The 19,444-nt window shown below is 44.4% G+C and overlaps 1 protein-coding gene across 1 annotated transcript in view; it reads left to right on the top strand.

The window, feature by feature from the left end:
* The window catches only part of GATB (glutamyl-tRNA amidotransferase subunit B), a 167,360-nt gene that overhangs the window by 126,062 nt on the left and 21,854 nt on the right, over positions 1–19,444 (top strand). Inside the window, exon 10 of the mRNA XM_040331899.1 lies at positions 17,051–17,184. Coding sequence (XP_040187833.1) covers positions 17,051–17,184 — 134 coding nt within the window. The remainder of the gene's footprint in view (positions 1–17,050; positions 17,185–19,444) is intronic.

Raw genomic sequence — 19,444 nt, 5'->3', positions numbered from 1 at the left:
GACACTTTCAGAGTACAAAGAAAGCCACCAAACCCCAAGGTTTTCTAAATTCTGAATCAAGTTGTAGTGTTGTGCTGTGGGCTGTTCCCTCCCTACTCCTGCACATAGCCCATTGACTAATCACTTGATAGCAAACATTGGGAGCAGAGCTTTAACCAGGTTTGGTTGAAATTTGTGACTAGGTTTAGGGGACTGGGGGTTGTATAGGGACAATTTGGAACAAACCTGCAGACAAATGGAGATTTTGATGGAGGGGAGGTGTACCCAAATTACGCTGTGGTCAATTTAGCTCCGCTGCAGGTGTGCTTTAACAACTGTCCCTGCATTACAGTTGTATTTGCAGTTTTACCCTTTCATTTATAATCTTACCATTGGCGTAATCATGTCTAATACTGGTCCACTTTTGTTGCCTTCCATTAATTTGTTTATTATTATTATTATTGACCCTTTGTTTTGTTTTTTCCATTTATGTATCTTATCCTTTACACATTAGTTTAAACATAAAACAGACTAAAGTCTCTAGTGCTATAGCTAGTAATTTAGCCGCAAAAATGCATATATGTTGCCTGTTGCTATAACAACCTGTTGTCAGTTATTGTTTGAAGAGTAGACTAAGAAACTGTTGATGCACATAGTAATGGTCCAGAAGAGGCGTATTTACAACTAAATCACATATTGAAAGCTTTGCTGCCTGGAAACTATAAAGTTCTCATAGACATCCTGCAGTTGTTATTACAAGTGCTAATTAAATGTATTTTTCACTATTTTCATTTTCTTGAGATGCTTCTTTGCATAACTGAAAATGGCAGGTATATTTCTAAATAAAAATATAATTTCCACAGCAGCCAATCTGAATCTATATTGTACTGTTTTTACCTCTGTGAAGGTAAAACATTTGTTAACCTTAAAAAAAAAAGATCCTGTTTCTTTAAAGAATGAATAAAAGCACAGTGCTTGTGCTGTGTCATTTGGCCCTCTCTGTCACCTAAAAACCTGGCTGAACCTGCCTGGTTCTGCCCTCCCCCTGTAAACTGACCACGGTATATCATGGCTGCTGAGCCCTGACACCAGGGTCAGTTTATGCGCCTACGTCATCCGCAGCCCTGCTCTGTTCTCTCTCCCCCATCATCTCCCCCCTCCATGCCTGTCAGCTCATGTGTGAGCCGTTTCCTCTTCGCCCCTCCCCTGCTGCTGCCATACTATGCCTAATAACTTTCATTACTAGTTGTATGCTCTCTGTTATATCAGGTTAAATTGTTCAGTTCCATTGTATTTTTAAAATAACGCAGTGCATTACAGTACCTTACTGAAGACAGCCGCTAAGCAGTCACGTGACTGCCCAAGGCTCTCCTCTCAGTGATGTCGGAGGGAACCCTCAGCCCCTCCCTCTGTAGTCCTAGGAGCAGGACAGGAGAGCGCCATGACGGTGACGCTGCAAAATAAGGTATTGCGCCACATCATTTTTGAAAACAATGGCACAGAACAATTTAACCTGATATATTAGAGGGCATACTAGTTAGTAATGAAGGTGACTTTACAACAACTTTAATTGTTATTGATTGATATGGGTTATAGTTCTTTCCATGTAAATTTTGCTTTGAGCACTGTTTTTGAAAAAGGCCCATTCACATTTGAGCAGTGACTGCCATTTTTCCACACAGAATACCAGTGACACCTAGGGCACATAGAAAATTATTGTTTCTATGTGCCTGTTCTCACTGTGTAGTCAATGCAATGGAAACTGGAGGTGCGGTGCGATTAAAGGCCAACTTGATTTGCTTGTATGGATAACAAATCTATGTAATTTTTGTTCATCAACCAAAGGCAGGTTACTTGCAGGTTTGAGGACAGGCATCTTGTTCATCTTTGTGCTAAATCTGTATGTCTGTCACCACCCTTAATTTTCGAAGTTGCTTGTATAGGCAATATAAATGGGATTTCTCTGGAAACCTTCTGGTAAACAGGCCTCAATGCAGAACAGAACTGTGACAAATTTAACTAATGACATGCACTATATTACCAAAAGTATTGTGATGCCTGTCTTTACATTAGGAGTGCAACGGATCAAAAAACTCACGGTTCGGATCGTCCACGGATCATTTTTCGGATCACCACCATATATATATATATAGTCCCCACTGTAATGTCCACATCTCAAAAAAAAATTGTGTGTTACCGGCGCCAAGATGATATCAATATTCTTATTAAAGCGGATGTGCCATGGGAACAAAATATTAAAAGTCAGCAGCTACAAATACTGCAGCTGCTGACTTTTAATATTAGGACACTTACCTGTCCTGGAGTCCAGCGCCGATCGCAGCAGAGCACGAGCGATCGCTCGTCACTCTGCTGCTCCCCCCGCCATCCACGCTGAGGGAACCAGGAAGTGAAGCGCTGCGGCTTCACTGCCCGGTTCCCTACGGCGCATGCGCGAGTCGCGCTGCGCCCGCCGATTGGCTCACACGCTGTGTGCTGGGAGCCGAGTGTTCCCAGCACACAACGGGCGACAGACGGGATGTGACGGAATGCCCGTCTTTCGCCCGTATCGTGTGGCCGGAAGTGGGTGCAAATACCTGTCTTTAGACAGGTGTCTGCACCCCCCTCCCCCTGAAAGGTGTCAAATGTGACACCGGAGGGGGGGAGGGTTCCGATCAGCGGGACTCCACTTTAGGGTGGAGGACCGCTTTAAGTCTTGCTGCAAAAAAATGCAACCTCAAAGGTTGGGTTTAGATTTGTGTATTTGTGAAATAAATTGCGCTAACTTATATTTATATAAACATTTTACCACGACTGATCCTGTGAACTTGTTACTCAAAAAACAAAAAGTATGTACATGTGTCTATGGTTAGTAATTAATGTGCAAACAATCAACAAATAGTGTGCAATAGATACCAATACAGTGCCCTGTGCCAAACTATAACATATGAATCTCTCAATCCATCAAAAAATGTGAAATAAATCCAAAAAGATTTCAAATATGCTACTGTTGCAATCCTCAGATTGATTGTGCCCCAATAAAGCAAGAAAAATTTATTGTATACAAAAAAATTTAAAAAAATATATGTATATGTGCTAAGAAAGTCCTTAATAGATCATTTCTGGCAGTGATGCCCAGCTATGTTTCCACCTTCACCGCAAATAGTGCCTACACCGTCACCGGATAAAATGGCCACTCACCAGATGGACCCAGAAATCTGCCTTTGGTTCATATGGATAACCACTCCCTCTCTTATCAGCAATCACTCCCAATGCTTTGGCTGTAGTCTCGTTCTATATCCACTCATGTAACATATAAAAGACTATCATGGTGTAGTATATCAAATAATTTATTATGATTAAAACATATATAGGTTTTCCACTCACATGTAAAAGTGCCTGGGAGCCGGCACTGAGCTAATCCAGCCGTAAATAGGAGTATACAAATGTACGAGTATGTCCTGGTCCGCACGTGTGATGCCTCACTTTGTCGCTTGCGTTCCTAGCCTCGTTATACTCAGACTGGACATGACGAGCTGGCAATGGTCCCACAGCCTCTATGCATTTCACAACGTAATGCTTCATCAGGAGCTTCCTGATGACGCATTAAGTTGTGAAATGCATAGAGGCCGTGGGACCATTGCCAGCTAGCATATTGCAACAGTAGCATATTTGAAATCTTTTTGGATTTATTTCACATTTTTTGATGGATTGAGAGATTCATATGTTATAGTTTGGCACAGGGCACTGTATTGGTATTTATTGCACACTGTTTGTTGATTGTTTGCACATTAATTACTAACCATAGACACATGTACATACTTTTAGTTTTTTGAGTAACAAGTTCACAGGATCGGTCGTGGTAAAATGTTTATATAAATATAAATTAGCGCAATTTACTTCACAAATACACAATGTCCACATGTCCCCCACTGTAATATCCACGTCATCTCCCCCACTGTAATATCCACGTCATCTCCCCCACTGTAATATCCACGTAATCTCCCCCACAGTAATATTTTACTCATCTCCCCCACTGTAATGTCCACGTCATCTCCCCCACTGAATGTAGAACAGAACTGTGACAAATTTAACTAATGACATGCACTATATTACCAAAAGTATTGGGACCCCTGCCTTTACATGCATCTCACCCCCACTGTAATGTCCACATCTCCCCGTCAGCACGCCACTCTGGGGAGCTCACCTAGGCCGCTGCCGGGTGTACCAAGATGTCCACCGCTCCGGAGCTAGGCCGAAGCCGCGGCCTTTCCTATGGCCTCAATCTGCGGATTGCGTGGTGATCCGTTGCACCCCTAATTTACATGAACTTTAATGGCATCCCTGTCTAGGTCCATAGGGTTTAATATTGAGTTGGCCCTCCCTTTGCAGCTACAACAGCTTCAACTCTTCTGGGAAGCCTGTCCACAAGGTTTAGGAGTGTGCCTATGGGACTGTTTGACCATTCTTCCAGAAGTGCATTTGTGAGGTCAGGCACTGATGTGTATGAGAAGGCCTGGCTCGCAGTCTCCGTTTTAATTCATCCCAAAGGTGCTCTATCAGGTTAAGGTCAGGACTCTGTGCAGGCCAGTCAAGTTCCTTCTTCACCCCAAACTCGCTCATCCATATCTTTATAGACCTTTATAAAACCCCAATGCCACACTTCTACCAAAGTGCATGTCAAGCCGGCAGACCCCTCATCTGTGGTGCCCATTCAGGTAGAAGAATTTAGTCAGACCCTCGATTCAGGTGCCCCAGTGACTTTGTTGACTTAGGATTTCTACAAGCATCTAAATTGTATACTGCTTCGAGACTTGAAAAACTTAGAGGTTAATGGTATTGGAGCATAGAAGTACCACTGCATCATTTACCTGCAGATCAAGCTGACATTTGACCCTTTAGTGGTCGGACAAGCAGGGACATTCCACACACGCCATTGTGAGTTCTTGGCAACCAGCCCCTGCAAGATGCTTTTTGGGTGTTGGGATGAGCATGGATCTGGTGAGATGATTGCTAGCTCCTGTCACCTCCAGATCTGACCAGATCTGACTCCTTGCCAGACCGTGTGCACCCCATGTTGCAGCCAGAGAACCAGCCAGTGGAGACTCAAGGTCTGGGAGAAACATCCTCTTCATCACTTTCAGAAGTCGCAGTGAAACATCCTATCCGAAAGATGTTAGAGCCCAGAGAGCCATGGGTGAATCGACAGACTAAGGCTAGTGTGGGAACCATGGATGGATTTTGGTGCCTGTATCCTGTATAAGAAGGTTCAACTAAATTAGTTTAGTTTTACCTAATGGGTATGCTTAAACTGTTCCCTGTTTCTTTGTAATGTTTTTGTTCAGATAAACTTGCATTGACACATTTTTTGTTCTAAGAGAACCAAGACATTTATGTGTGGGCAGAGTGAAGCTCTAGCTGACAGCAGGCTGGCTGATGAACAGACCCTGATTGTCTTCTCTTAAGCAAAGAGCTGTGCCCGCTTCTAACAATGGGGTAAGATGACTGTAATTGGCTGCGGCACAATCTGGAAATGAAACCATTCCCATGGCATGAACAGACCTATCAGAGAGACTGGAACCTGAGGGAGTAGTGGATGTTTGTGCCATGAGATGTTCCATGAGCTCAGACAGGAGCCATAGGAGATTTAAGCCATGAGAAGTATAGGTAAAGGGGCTTGTCATGGATCTTGAGATATTAAAGTGTTTCTACTTGACATCTGTTACACAGGAGAGGGACATTCAATGCAAAGACACCGGCTTTTAAAATGCTAAGTAAGCTGAATTGTGAAAGACATTTCCATTATGTGATAACCCTGGTTTAAAGCCTTTTGATTAGCAGGTGTGGGTATCTTCTGTTAGTAGAGACAGACCGTCTGTCTAAAGATGTGGAATGACATACCATGTTCTATTGTGTGATGCCAATACTGTGTTGTAACTGAGTCAAAAGGGTCTCTGCCCTGTCTTAAGGCTAACTCACTCTCCAGACAGTCCCATTGTTCTGTGGCTGGCTATTGTGTACATTGATTACCCCCTGGGGCTTCTGTCTCAATACACATAAGCCTTTCTATCCAAGCTATTGGGCCAATCCCTGTTGACTATTTCAAGTCCTCATTTGCATGGTCAAGGAGGACCTGAGTGAGAACTGCATATACTTTACAATTGACCAATAGGAAAGCGGTTGTTGGGAATGGGATGTTCCAAATTCTGTATAAAAGTGTGCTGTGTACTTGAAAATAAAGAGTCCTGTTTGAACTTACATACAGCCTGCCTGGTGTTTGTTCTTAATGGGTCCGAATGGCACATAGCTGTAATTCGGATCCCGGAACCTTGGATGACTGGACCATCAGACATTGCAATCTGCAAGCTGATCCAATAGAAGCAGAGGAGTGTCGGGAGAGCAGGACCTGGGCGAGAAAGGATCTCATCACATTGGTTGGCAGCGGTGGGATTTGCTCTCCAGTTACTGGGACAACTCCAAACCACCACCATGAATGACCAGCTATGCAGCCTGGAGGAGAACCATGCTAAAAGACTTGCTTGAGAGCCGTGGAGGGACCGGTGGGAAGAACAAGGCCACCCTGATCATTGCGCTAGCCGAGATGGATCAGAGGGATGGTGATGCAGGACCCCGGTCAGTTGAAGACTTGTTCCAGCAGCGAGTTCAACAGCTGTTGGCATTATATGGTGCTAACCCATCAGAGACCGCCATACAGAATACCATTAGAGACCTCCAGCGGCAGGATGAGAGAGAACGAGAGCGACAACAGAGAGAACGAGAGCGGCAATAGGAGCTGAGAATTGGAGAAATACGGCGATCGGTGACAACGCCTAAAGAAGCAGCACCAAATGAAAGAAGAGGAAAGGTACAGATACCAGTAACCATGGAAGAGGAATTCAGAAGGAGGTTGCGAGAGAAGCAGATACAGCACAGAGGACCAGTATCAGAGGAGGTCCTGCTTGGATGGTCTGATTCGATCCGCTGCGAACTCTGGAAAGAAGCGCTAGCCCGCGAGCAGCGACACCAGGGAAAAGCTCTCCCCTCCATCCATGTAAGGTACTGGTCACAGTATGAATTAAGAATGCTGTTATTAGGGGAACAACTGAAGCAGGAGTGGACAGCAGAGTTAAGCAGGCTGATCCGGGCAGAGATGCGGTTGGACGAGAGCTACAGAGCCCTCCGGTGGTATGTAGTCCAAGAGTGCCCGTGGTCAGCGGATGACAGCCCCATGGAAGGCTTTGACTATGATGGCCTGGGATTGTTGTATTGGAGGATGTCTAGGGATCCCAACTTTGGGAGCGATCGGGAGTGGCGTTGGGAGGAAATAATGGAGCACAGAGAGCAAAGACTGAATGTCCCGGAAGTGCACTGGTTACAGAAAGATTTGGAATTCCTGGCCGCTCAGGAATGGGAACTGGAAATCGCCTACAAACAGCTGCTAGACTTCGCTCAGCAGCAGGGTGAGGTTCCCTTTACATGGGACTATGAGGAAATATCAGCTGACAGTGATGAAATCCTGGCTGAAGAATCGGCAATGTGGCAGAGTAACAGTGGGCTTTGCCAACCTGCCCCTGTAGCTATGGACCCGGAGGTCTTATGGCGGATGCAGCAAGCGCTGACTGACCTTGATGATCCGGTTTCTGCATGGGATGATTTTGAATGGAGGAATGTGCCTGTCCAGCAGTATGCCAGTGAATCGGCAGTGGAAAATCTGGAGATTGCCATTCCCAAAGCTGAAGTACTGACCGCAGGGCCGAGCTCTGCTAACCTCTGCTCAGTACCTATAGCATCTTCTGGGTTCCATGGACAGGAGATGGTGAACCTCTATCCCCAGACACCAGTTGTAGAGACAGGGGATTTGATAGACTTTTCTGCTGAGGAAGAACAACCTGGGGAGCCTCCAGCAGAAGTGCTGGCAACAGGGCAGAGTGCTAGCCATCTCTGCCCAGCACCGGGACCAACTGTGAAGTTCCAGGCAGCCGGGGCGGTTGGCCCCCCCCCCCAGCAACAAGCTGAGATGGTAAAGCTCGTACTCCCAGCTGAATCACTGGCAGCAGGACAGGATGCTACTGGCGGCTGCACCCCACTACAGCTTGAGCGGATATCGGTGGATGGGACTGTGGTCTCCACTCACAGCAACCCAGCGGAAGAGCTGGCAACAGAGCAGAGTGCCCCAGGCCTCTGCTCTCAACTAACAGGAGAGGGGGTTCCTGTGGTAGTGGATGGGACTCTGATCTCCACTGACACACCCCCAGAAAATGGTGCGGCACTGAGACAGGAGGATGTCGGCTTTGCTTTGCAAGCACTGGGGGATTTTCACCTAGCATCAGTGGATGGGACTTCAGTCTCCACTGGTATACCCCAGGAATGGTGGCCAGTTGGCCCAGATCCCCAACAGCATGATGAACTGAGCCCAGCCACCCTGTCTTCTCTCCAGCGGCTGAAAGGACTCCAGGGAGAAGGGCCAGTCCAGGCCTCTCCCCAGCGGCAGGCGTGTTCTCTGAGAGAGACAGAGATTGGCTGGGTGAGTAATGCTCTGTTTGGGACAAGGTATCTGGGGTACTGGGTGGGTACCGGAATTGGGATCTCTCCCAGTGTTAGTCTCCTGCCAAAGGGGGAGATGTGTGACAGACCTAGCCGGGACAGGGGCTTTTGGAGAGGACTGAATGCGAGTCAAAAGGGTCTCTGCCCTGTCTTAAGGCTAACTCACTCTCCAGACGGTCCCATTGTTCTGTGGCTGGCTATTGTGTACATTGATTACCCCCTGGGGCTTCTGTCTCAATACACATAAGCCTTTCTATCCAAGCCATTGGGCCAATCCCTGTTGACTATTACAAGTCCTCATTTGCATGGTCAAGGAGGACCTGAGTGAGAACTGCATATACTTTACAATTGACTAATAGGAAAGCGGTTGTTGGGAATGGGATGTTCCAAATTCTGTATAAAAGTGTGCTGTGTACTTGAAAATAAAGAGTCCTGTTTGAACTTACATACAGCCTGCCTGGTGTTTGTTCTTAATGGGTCCGAATGGCACATAGCTGTAATTCGGATCCCGGAACCTTGGATGACTGGACCATCAGACGTTGCAATCTGCAAGCTGATCCAATAGAAGCAGAGGAGTGTCGGGAGAGCAGAACCGGGCGAGCAAAGGGTCTCGTGACAGGGCTCTAATGACATTTATGTTGCCATTGCTGTTGGAGATCACCTAAAGCCTAAGGCCTCGTACACACAATAGGATAGCCAGAGGACAACAGTCTGAAGGACCATTTTCATCAGTCCAAACCGATCGCGTGTAGGCCCCATAGGTTATTTAAGCTTTGGTTAAAAAAATAGGAACTTGCTTTAAAATTTAACCGATGGACGCCTAACCGATAGGTCAAAACCGATCGTTAGTATGCAAAAGCATCGGTTAAAAACCTGTGCATGCTCAAAATCAAGTCGACGCATGCTTGGAAGCATTGAACTTCATTTTTTCAACACGTCGTCGTGTTTTACGTCACCGCGTTCTGACACGATCAGTTTTTTAACTGATGGTGTGTAGGCGTGACGGACCATCAGTCAGCTTCATCGGTTAACCGATGACAACGGTCCTTCGGACCGTTCTCATCGGATGGACTGATTGTGTGTACGAGGCATAAGAGGAGGACTTGGGAATTTGCTGCTGAGAGCAAAGTGGTTGCTGTGCTGTCTCTGGGTTGAGTGTGCGAAAGAACCCCAAGGCCACATGTGCCATTTCTGTGCTAGTGTAGCAGTGTGTGCTGTGATGGACTATTGCATTGAGCTTTACAGAAAGGACTGTTCTGGTAAAACTACCGTTCATAATGGAGTAAGCACATTTATCACGCTGTAACAGACCGAAAAGCGCGAATTGTCTTTTAGTAACATGGAATTAGCTAAAGCATCCCCAAGGGTGGCGTCATCTGCATGGAACTTCCCCTTTAGAGTGCCGTCGTACGTGTTGTACGTCACCGCGCTTTGCTAGAGCATTTTTAAAAAACGATGGTGTGTGGGCAACGTCGTATTAATGATGAAGTTGGAAAAGTTTTTTCATGCCGAAAAATGATCGTGTGTACGCGGCGTAAAGCCTGACTGGCTACCTTTTGCCTGACGCTACTTAGGCAGTGCAACCCTATTCCTATTGGCCATCTTGAGGTGTTATTTCACTGTGGCTACCATTTTCCTTGTCTGAGGAGTACATCTACCTATAGGGGACCGAGTTACCTGTTTTACCCATGGATTACAAATACTCTTTAAGGGATGGAGTCAGTGTGCTCTGAATAAAATGATTGGACTTCAAAGCCAGAAAGACTATGGGGCAGATCCACATACATGGCGCATAGTACCGCCGGGCGTAGCGTATCTAAGATACACTACGCCGCCGTAACTTCCTTTTTTTTTAAATCCTCAAAGAATGCACGCCGTAAGTTACGGCGGCGTAGTGTATCTTTGGCGGTGTAAGGGCGCGCAATTCAAATCGATGTGATGGGGGTGTGTTTTATGTAAATACGTCGTGACCCAGCGTAAACAACATTTTTTTAACGGCGCATGCGCCGTCTGTGAGGGTATCCCAGTGCACATGCTCGAAATTAAACCGGAACAAGCCAATGCTTACGACGGTGACGTCATTCTACGCAAATCCCTATTCGCGAACGACTTACGCAAACGACGTAAGAAATTCAAATTTCTCCGCGGGAACGACGGCCATACTTAACATTGAGTACGCCACCATATAGCAGCTTTAACTATACGCCAGAAAAAGCCGAACGCAAACGACGTAAAAAAAAGCGCCGCCCAGACGTACGTACGTACGTACGTACGTACGTACGTACGTACGTACGTACGTACGTGGATCGCCGTATCTAGCTAATTTGCATACTCAACGCGGAATTCGACGGAAACGCCACCTAGCGGCCAGCGTAAATATACACCTACGATCCGACAGGGTACTAAGACGTACGCCTGTCGGATCGATCCCTCATTCCATCGTATCTTGTTTTGTGGATACAAAACAAAGATACGACGTGGGAACTTTGAAATTACGCGGCATATCAATAGATACGCCAGTGTAATTTCTTTGTGGATCTGCCCCTATGATTTTATACATATCTCACTGACCAGTAACAGAGATTTGAGTTAGGCCTTTCTCCTGTATACATTGCTCTGTTTGTAGATTATTTTGTTTGCCTATTGTATTCCCTATTGTATTTAATGCTTTTGCTACTTTTGCCTAACCCAGCTTTTATGGGGCTTTGCCCATTAAAATAAAAATAAAAAAGCCCATTGCAAAGTTCCAGATGTGTCAGTGTCACTTGATTCCAGAAACAGGGTTGGTCATCATTGGTGCAGGGCAGGAGAACCCATACAATCCAGCAGCTCTTTAAAGAATAGCACCACATATTTCTTCAGTTTTACTTATTGTTTAAAAGGCGTGTGACAGCACCTAACATAACTGACCAAAAAAAAAATATTACTTATATAGGCATTATTTAAATATTATATTGAATATCCAATTTGAACATTGTTAAGTTGACATACTGAATTTTCCAATGAGTAGAATAAGCAGCTGTTCACTGCTAAAAGTGTATTGGCGTAAAGCCTGGTACACGCAGTGATTTCTTTCTTTTTTTTTTTTTTAATGGGGCTGAATGAAAAAAAAGCTGAGGAGGTCACTGTACTAATTATGTGATGTTAGTACACCAATCTCCCCACTGAACTGTTGTGTTCTGGCGGTGGGTGGTCCCTTCATCAGAACACACCAGCCGGCACTCGCAGCCATTGGCTACCAGCGCTGATCGCCTACTGGTTTTCCAGCTTGCCCATTCAACGGAATTCAGATGTTAGGCCGGCTTCTGTCCGATAGGCTGCGGTACACACTGACCGAAAGTCAGACAGTTTATGTTGAACCAGCCAATATCTGGCCAGTGTGCACCAGTCTTTTTGCAGTAGAACAGCAAAATTATTATTAGGGAACCCAAATGTGATGTAGAATATCCCTTTATAGAATGGAATGGCATAACGTTTTGTAGATTTCCTTAAGCTTGGTACACACGGGCGGAATATCGTCTGGTATCAGCCAGTTCAACACAAACCGGCCAACATTCGGCGTGTGTGTACATTAGCCTGTCGGACGGACATGCTGAAAAACCAGCATCCAATCAGGATCCGATCAGTGTTGGTGTGTTCTGGGGGGGGGGGGTGCGGTGCTCCTGTCAGAACACAATAGCTCAGCAGGGAGATTGCTGCATAGTAAGTACAGCAAGCTCCTCTCGAACTCCTCAGTTTTTTATTTTATTTAGCCCGCTTGGTTAAACGAAAATAAAAAACTTAGTGTGTAACGGATTTTAGTGCCTCACCTTCATTTAGCAGCTGCAACACTACTCAAAAACGTTAGTGCTTTGGCCACGACTGGATGTTCTGGAAGGTTGTTTCAGGTGTCTATACTTCCTGTACAAAGCAATATGCCCCTCTTCCTTGTGATAGTCTCTTTACGGTGTACCTAAACCACAAAATATTATGCAATAATGTAATATATTGCATCTTACCAGTCCTTACGTGTGGTGTCTGCATTCATTTTATTTCAGGCTTTTTTTTTTCTTTGTTTTCACCTAATCCTACAAATAACACGCTTCTTGTCCTAGGGTGGCTACACTCACTACTTTATTTTACCTGTGGAGAAAGCCATGTTTGTCTCCCAGGCTGCATGTCTGATTTGGGCAACAAACTTGTCTTCCTCTTTCTATCTTCATTACACAGGGAGCAGGGAAATTTGTTGTTTACAGAAGATAACTTGGAAGGAAGATATTATTGATTGCGATCTCAGTTCAGTTCAAAAACAACTATAAGGGCACTAAAAAACTGGTAAGGTCGACGGATATTTTTGTACTTGCTAAAAATGTTCTTGGCCTGAAAAATGAAACTAATGCAGCAATTACCGTATTTATCGGCGTATAACACACACTTTTTTCCTCTGAAAACAGAGGGTAAACGGTGCCTGCGTGTTATACGCCAATATCATGTTTCACCAATAGGGGGCGGGGATAGGGCAGTCCGCCCCAGGAGCCACCCATTGGGGGGTTGTCAGGCTGGCTGTCCCGCATCCCCTGGCCCTTGAACAATGCTCCTTGCATAGTCTGAAGTTGAGAAAAAAAAAGTCACTTGCCAACCCCTTCTACACAGTTCCTCCTGTGTCAGTTTCATTGTAAAACAAAGCTTTTAATGTCTTTATAGCTCCGTTTTTTTCTGGCTACTCTCCTCCTCCTCCTCTGAGTGTAGCTTTGGTTGGAGGAGGAGAGCAGTCACATGACCTACTGTGTAACATCAGAGAGCAGTCATGTGACCAAAAAAACGGAGCTATTGATTTAGATGGAAGGGGCTGACAGTGATTTTTTTTGTTACTTAACTGTAGAGAATGCTGGCAGCACTGTCCCAGGAGACTGGGGGTCTCATGGGAGTGCAGTGTGGCTGTGTACTGGATGGGGGAATGTATAATGGATGGGGGAGCGTATAATGAATGGGGGGATGTGTACTGGATGGGGGATGTATAATAGATGGGGGGCTGTGTACTGGATGGGGGAATGTATAATGGATGGGGGCTGTATAATGGATTGGGGCTGTATAATGGATTGGGGCTGTATAATGGATGGGGGAGTGTATAATGGATGGGGGAGTGTATAATGGATGGGGGCTGTATAATGGATTGGGGCTGTATAATGGATGGGGGAGTGTATAATGGATGGGGGGATGTGTACTGGATGGGGGATGTATAATATATGGGGAGGCTGTGTACTGGATGGGGGGGTGTATAGTGGATGTGGGGGAATGTATAGTGGATGGGGGGCTGTGTACTGGATGAGGGGCTGTATATTGGATGGGGGGATGTATAATGGACAGGGGCTGTATACTGGAAGGGGGATGTATAATGGATGGGCGAATGTATGATGGATAGGGGGATGTGTACTGGATGGGGGGGATGTATAATGGATGGGTGGGCTGTGTACTGGGGAGGGGGCTGTGAAAACATTTCTTCCTTAAACTTCCCTCTTAAAATTAGGGTGCGTGTTATACGCGTGTGCGTGTTATACGCCGATAAATATAGTACATCTAAGGTCTATTAGGCTGCAGTATATTACATGTTTGTTGTTAGATTTAGATATCTTTTTAATGTTCATAAGTTACAATTCCATGTCCTTTTTCTTTTTCTTTTTTTTTTACTGAAGGCTGGCATGACCTTGATGTTTTTGTCATGAACCCTCTTTGGGTTACTACTGTTAAACGTTTGCTAATTTCCTCCTTCCATCTTGTAAGTTAAGGTATTTAATTAGAGGATTGAAACAGATCTCTAAGGCCTCGTACACACGGCCGAGGAACTCGACGTGCCAAACACGTCGAGTTCCTCGGCGAGTTCAGCCCTGAAGCTGCCGAGGAGCTCGGCGGGCCGAGTTCTCCCATAGAACAACGAGAAAATAGAGAACATGTTCTCTATTTTCTCGACGAGTTCCTCGGCGGCTCCATCGGGCCGAAAGTGTACACACGACAGAGTTTCTCGGCAGAATCCGGCTCTGACCGAGTTTCTCGCTGAATTCTGCCGAGAAACTCTGTCGTGTGTACGAGGCCTTAGCCAGCCCAAGAAGAAAATGGAACGCAAGTGCCAGTTTATTCATACCCCTATTATAATTGCCCTCATTGATTTTTCTAATAATCCCTGGACACAAACTGTTCCCAGTACACAGTGGTATGTGATGGAGATGACATAAAGTGCTCTATAGATGTTTACATCCAAGCACAGACACCATAATTTAAAGTTTTGTACCACCAACTGTCTTGTACTGTGTATTGTCTTGGCTAAAATAGATCCTTGTCTGTAATGGCATGCCTGTGATCTTCTAAATTGGTTTTCACTTTGTAGTTATCAGTCTGCAGCAATCCTGGCAGATACTAAAATATGTCATCTTACCAAAGACAAACTGGAAGTCCGCACAAAACAAATATAACCTCCAGATGAATCTTCACATTTCATGTTTTTTTTTTTCGGTTTGTTTTATAATCGTGTTCCTGCTTTGAAGTTCCCTGAAATTTCAGATGAATAAAACCTCTTTTCTACAAAGTTTTGTAAATCAAAAAACATTTATATTTTGGTGCATTGTTGATCTGAAATTGCAAAATGTGTTCAGCGCTAGACCTCTAAATGCTACTGTCTGTTCACTGAAGAATCTGTACTGTTAAGTTTGTTTAATGAGGCAGGGGAGGACAAATTATTGTACAAATCGGTAGCCAGTCATTTCATACTAGGAACAGCAATGCATGTCTAAGGGAACATTTGCTTCCATTGATGACAATAGAAAAGGCTAAGAAAGTAATGCTGCGTACACACGGTCGTTTTTTGTGATGAAAAAAAACGACATTTTTAAAAACGTCATTTAAAATGATTGTGTGTGGGCAAAACGTTGTTTTATGTCTTCTGAAAAACGACAAAAAAAAATTCGAACATGCTTCAATTTTTTATGTCGTTTTTCAAAACGTTGTTTTTTGTGTCATAAAAAATGATCGTGTGTGGGCTAAAACGACGTTTAAAACAACGTTTTTAAACCCGCGCATGCTCAGAAGCAAGTTATGACGCAAGCTTGAATGGAACAGAGTGCGGTCATACGTGTTGTATGTAACCGCGTTTTGCTAGAGCATTTTGAAAAAAACGATGGTGGGTAGGCAACATCGTTTTTTAAAATGAAGTTTGAAAAACGTCGTTTTTTTTCATGAGAAAAAACAACGTTTTTTTAAAAGACAAAAAACGACCGTGTGTACGCGGCATTAGGCATCGTTTCTTGTAATTTTTCAAGCTGTTGCTAAAGAAGTAGAATGTATTTCTGATGTCTGCTGGCATTTTAGAAGAAAATAACTGGTAACTGTTCCCTGTGGCAGATAGTTCACCACTGAAAAACAGCTGTAGGTTATCTTGCTAACTGAGTGGTCTCATTACAATTCAAATAGGGGAACACTTTAAATTGTGAAACCTGTGAAAAGTTAACAGTAGTTTCCTTAAAACTGAACTGTAGATAAGCATCTGAAATTCATTGTACGGAAATCATTTGACCTGCCGAAATATTGTAATTCTGTCTACTAACCTTGTGCTCAAGACCTCCATGCCAGCCAGGTTAGTAAGCTCTTCAATGCAACAGCATAGCTTGGTCAAGGGCCTGCTAATTGGATAATAAGGGAGCAGTAGCAACACAATGCGGTCTTTGCTTTTTTCCTCTCCGTCGGTTCACATGTACTGCAGACGCACCCAATTGGCTCCTGTCAATGACTCTCTCATTTGCCGTTTGATGTGCTGAGGATTGAAGAAGGCTGATATTGAGATAAATTTAGACCCATATACCAGTTGTATTTAAATATCTATTTTTGTGCATTAATTGATTGCCTGGCACTCAGCTTTATCTTCCATAAAGGAGGGGTCCAGCCTTAGCTTTTTTAGGCTGGGCTTCTCCTATAGGTCACAGAAGTGCAATTCGTTTGGCACTCCTGTGACCGATTTTCAGCGGAGAGCGGTCTGAAGTCTGCTCTTCGCTGACATCGCCAAAATCTGTCCAGGCAGCGTGTCATCCTAACTTAGGAAGTCTGGATCCACCAGCTGCCTGGACTGATGGCATTCTCAGCCTCTCAGTGAGTCACTGAGACAGCCGCTCCCCGCCCCTCCACAGCTCAGCGCTCCAATGATTGTGGAGGAGCAGAGCTGGAGAGATCCTGACTGACAGGCAGCAATGCCCTGCTCAGGGAGGTGAGAGAACTGAGCCATCGGCAGTGTTCAATGGCTCGTTTCTCAGTGCAGAGACAACAGGGGACAGATGCATCGTCGGTCTGATGCTGCATCTACCTAGGTAAGTATGATTAGGCAAAAAAAATAAAAGACATACTTCTCTTTTAAATTTAGAGAGAATGTTGTCACTATTAATGCATTAATATTTTGATATAGAGAAAAAAGCTATATAACTGTGTGATGCATTGCAACAACCTTTATAAACTGATTGTTTTGTATATCAAAATGTTTCTATCTCTCTCCTGCATGCTACTTTTCTTTTAGAATGAAGATGGACTCAAAGATTATTTTGAAACTGTGGCCAGAATGACCAGAGTTGACCCAAAGAAGATAATTGGATGGATAATTAAGGATTTGCTTGGCTACCTTCGGCAGGAAAATCTCACTATCAAACAAAGGTGAGATTTGTTTACAAGGTACCTGTAAGTCCTTTCTGAAGCCGATTTAGGGTTTAGGAAATAATCCTCCTGCCAACAATCTTTACTCTTTCAGTGCAGGCATAAACATATTGTAGAATGTATTACTATATTGCATGCATAGCATAGAGAGACGATAAATGTAAGTTGTGAAATGTATTTTGGATATGGAAAAAAACTAATAAAGAGATTTAAAAAAATATATATTACATGCATAGCAGCGAGATAACCTGAAACAGCTGGACAAGAGCAATAAAAAAGGGTCTAGTCAGGGACCTACAAGAATGTGTCACACTGAGGCATTTTTCAGGTGCTTTTGGGCTAAAGATACCACCTGTAAAACGCCTCCCCTGCAGCCCCAGTGTGAGAACCAGAGTGCTTTCACACTGGGGCGGTGAGCTGGCAGGACGTTAAAGTCCTCTAAGCATCATCTTTGGGGTGGAGAAGGAGCGATGTATACATCGCTCCTGCCCATTGAAATGAATGGGCACCACTGCTGAAGTTCCTGCAAAGCGCAGTGGCGATACCCGGGCGTTTTTAACCCTTTATTCGGCCGCTAGCAGGGGTTAAAAGTGCCCCGCTAGCAGCCGAAAATCGCTGCTAAAAAATGACAGTAAAGTGCCTCCAAATCTAGCGGCGTTTACTGTCAACGCCCACCCCAGTGTGAAAGCAGCATTAAAGTTTGTGTATTTACTTCTATTTTTATACATTTATAGCAGGGGTCTCAAACTCAAATTACCTGAGGGCCACAAGACAAGTTTTCATATGCCATGGGGGGCCGCATGCAAACTTTCAAACTTCAAAAACAACAGTACTGGTGTCAGCGAACACATTATTAACCCCCAGCACTGGTGTCAGCGAGCGCATTATTACCACCAGCACTGGTGTAAGTCAGGGTTTGACAAATTTGCTTGGAATCTAGGAGCCAGCTAAAATAGTTAGGAGCCAGAAAACGCACCCCGTCCCGACGAGCTTGCTCGCAGAAGCGAACACATACGTGAGCAGCGCCCGCATATGTAAACGGTGTTCAAACCACACATGTGAGGTATCGCCGCGATTGGTAGAGTGAGAGCAATAATTCTAGCTCCTCTGTAACTTAAAACATGCAACCTGTAGATTTTTTTAAACGTCGCCTATGAAGATTTTAAAAGGGTAAAAAAGTTTGTCGGCATTCCACAAGCGGACACAATTTTGAAGCGTGACATGTTGGGTATGAATTTACTCGGCGTAACATTATCTTTCATAATATTAAAAAAAATGGGGATAACTTTACTGTTGTCTTATTTTTTAATTAAAAAAAGAGTAATTTTTTCCCAAAAAAGTGCGCTTGTAAGACCGCTGCGCAAATACGGCGTAGCAGAAAGTATTGCAACGATCGCTATTTTATTCTCTAGGGTGTTAGGATAAAACATATATATAATGTTTGGGGGTTTTCTTTAGAGGGAAGAATATGGCAGTGAAAATAGTGTAAAATGACATTAGAATTGCTGTTTAACTTGTAATGCTTAACTTGTAATACCAACGGCCACCACCAGATGGCGCCAGCTCACATCTGGTGGTAATAACTTGTAATACCAACGGCTCACCACCAGATGGCTCCAGCTCAAAAAAAAAAAAAAAAATTTTTTTTTTTTTTTTTTGCTCCCCTCACTTCCACCCTGCCTGAGGGCCATTTATAACTGGTCCGTGGGCCGCAAATGGCCCGCGGGCCGGTACTTTGAGACCACTGATTTATAGCATACTTATAACCACAACTACTTCACATTCATAAAGCATGTGGTGGATGTCACTTGGGCTGTACTTTTACTAACACGAAATCAGCAAAAGCAGCCCCAAGGGTGGCGCCATCCGAATGGAACTTCCCCTTTATAGTGCCGTCGTACGCGTTGTTTGTCACCGCGCTTTGCTAGAGCATTTTTTTCACGATCGTGTGCAGGCAAGGCAGGCTTGACAAGAATCGGGTTGAAAAAAAACTTTGTTTTTTCTAGACCATTAAAAATGGTTGTGTGTACGCGGCATAAGTATACAGGAGACCATAGGTGGACAAGATGACATTTGTCATGAATGCTCAACCGATGCAGCCCTCCTCAGATCAGGGAATCCAATGAAACTATAAAAAAAACACACAATGCCACAGTTTGTTAGGCTATGCGATTCCTGCACTGGTTTTTAACTCATACTGTGTTACGCTTTTATATCCTTTACTTTTGTGAGTACCCTTTTTTGTCAACACTGTTATTTT

Source organism: Rana temporaria, chromosome 1, assembly GCF_905171775.1.
Source record: "Rana temporaria chromosome 1, aRanTem1.1, whole genome shotgun sequence".
Classification (NCBI taxonomy): Eukaryota; Metazoa; Chordata; class Amphibia; order Anura; family Ranidae; genus Rana; species Rana temporaria.
The sequence above is the reverse complement of the archived record's forward strand: the minus strand, read 5'-3'. Positions and strand labels throughout refer to the sequence as shown.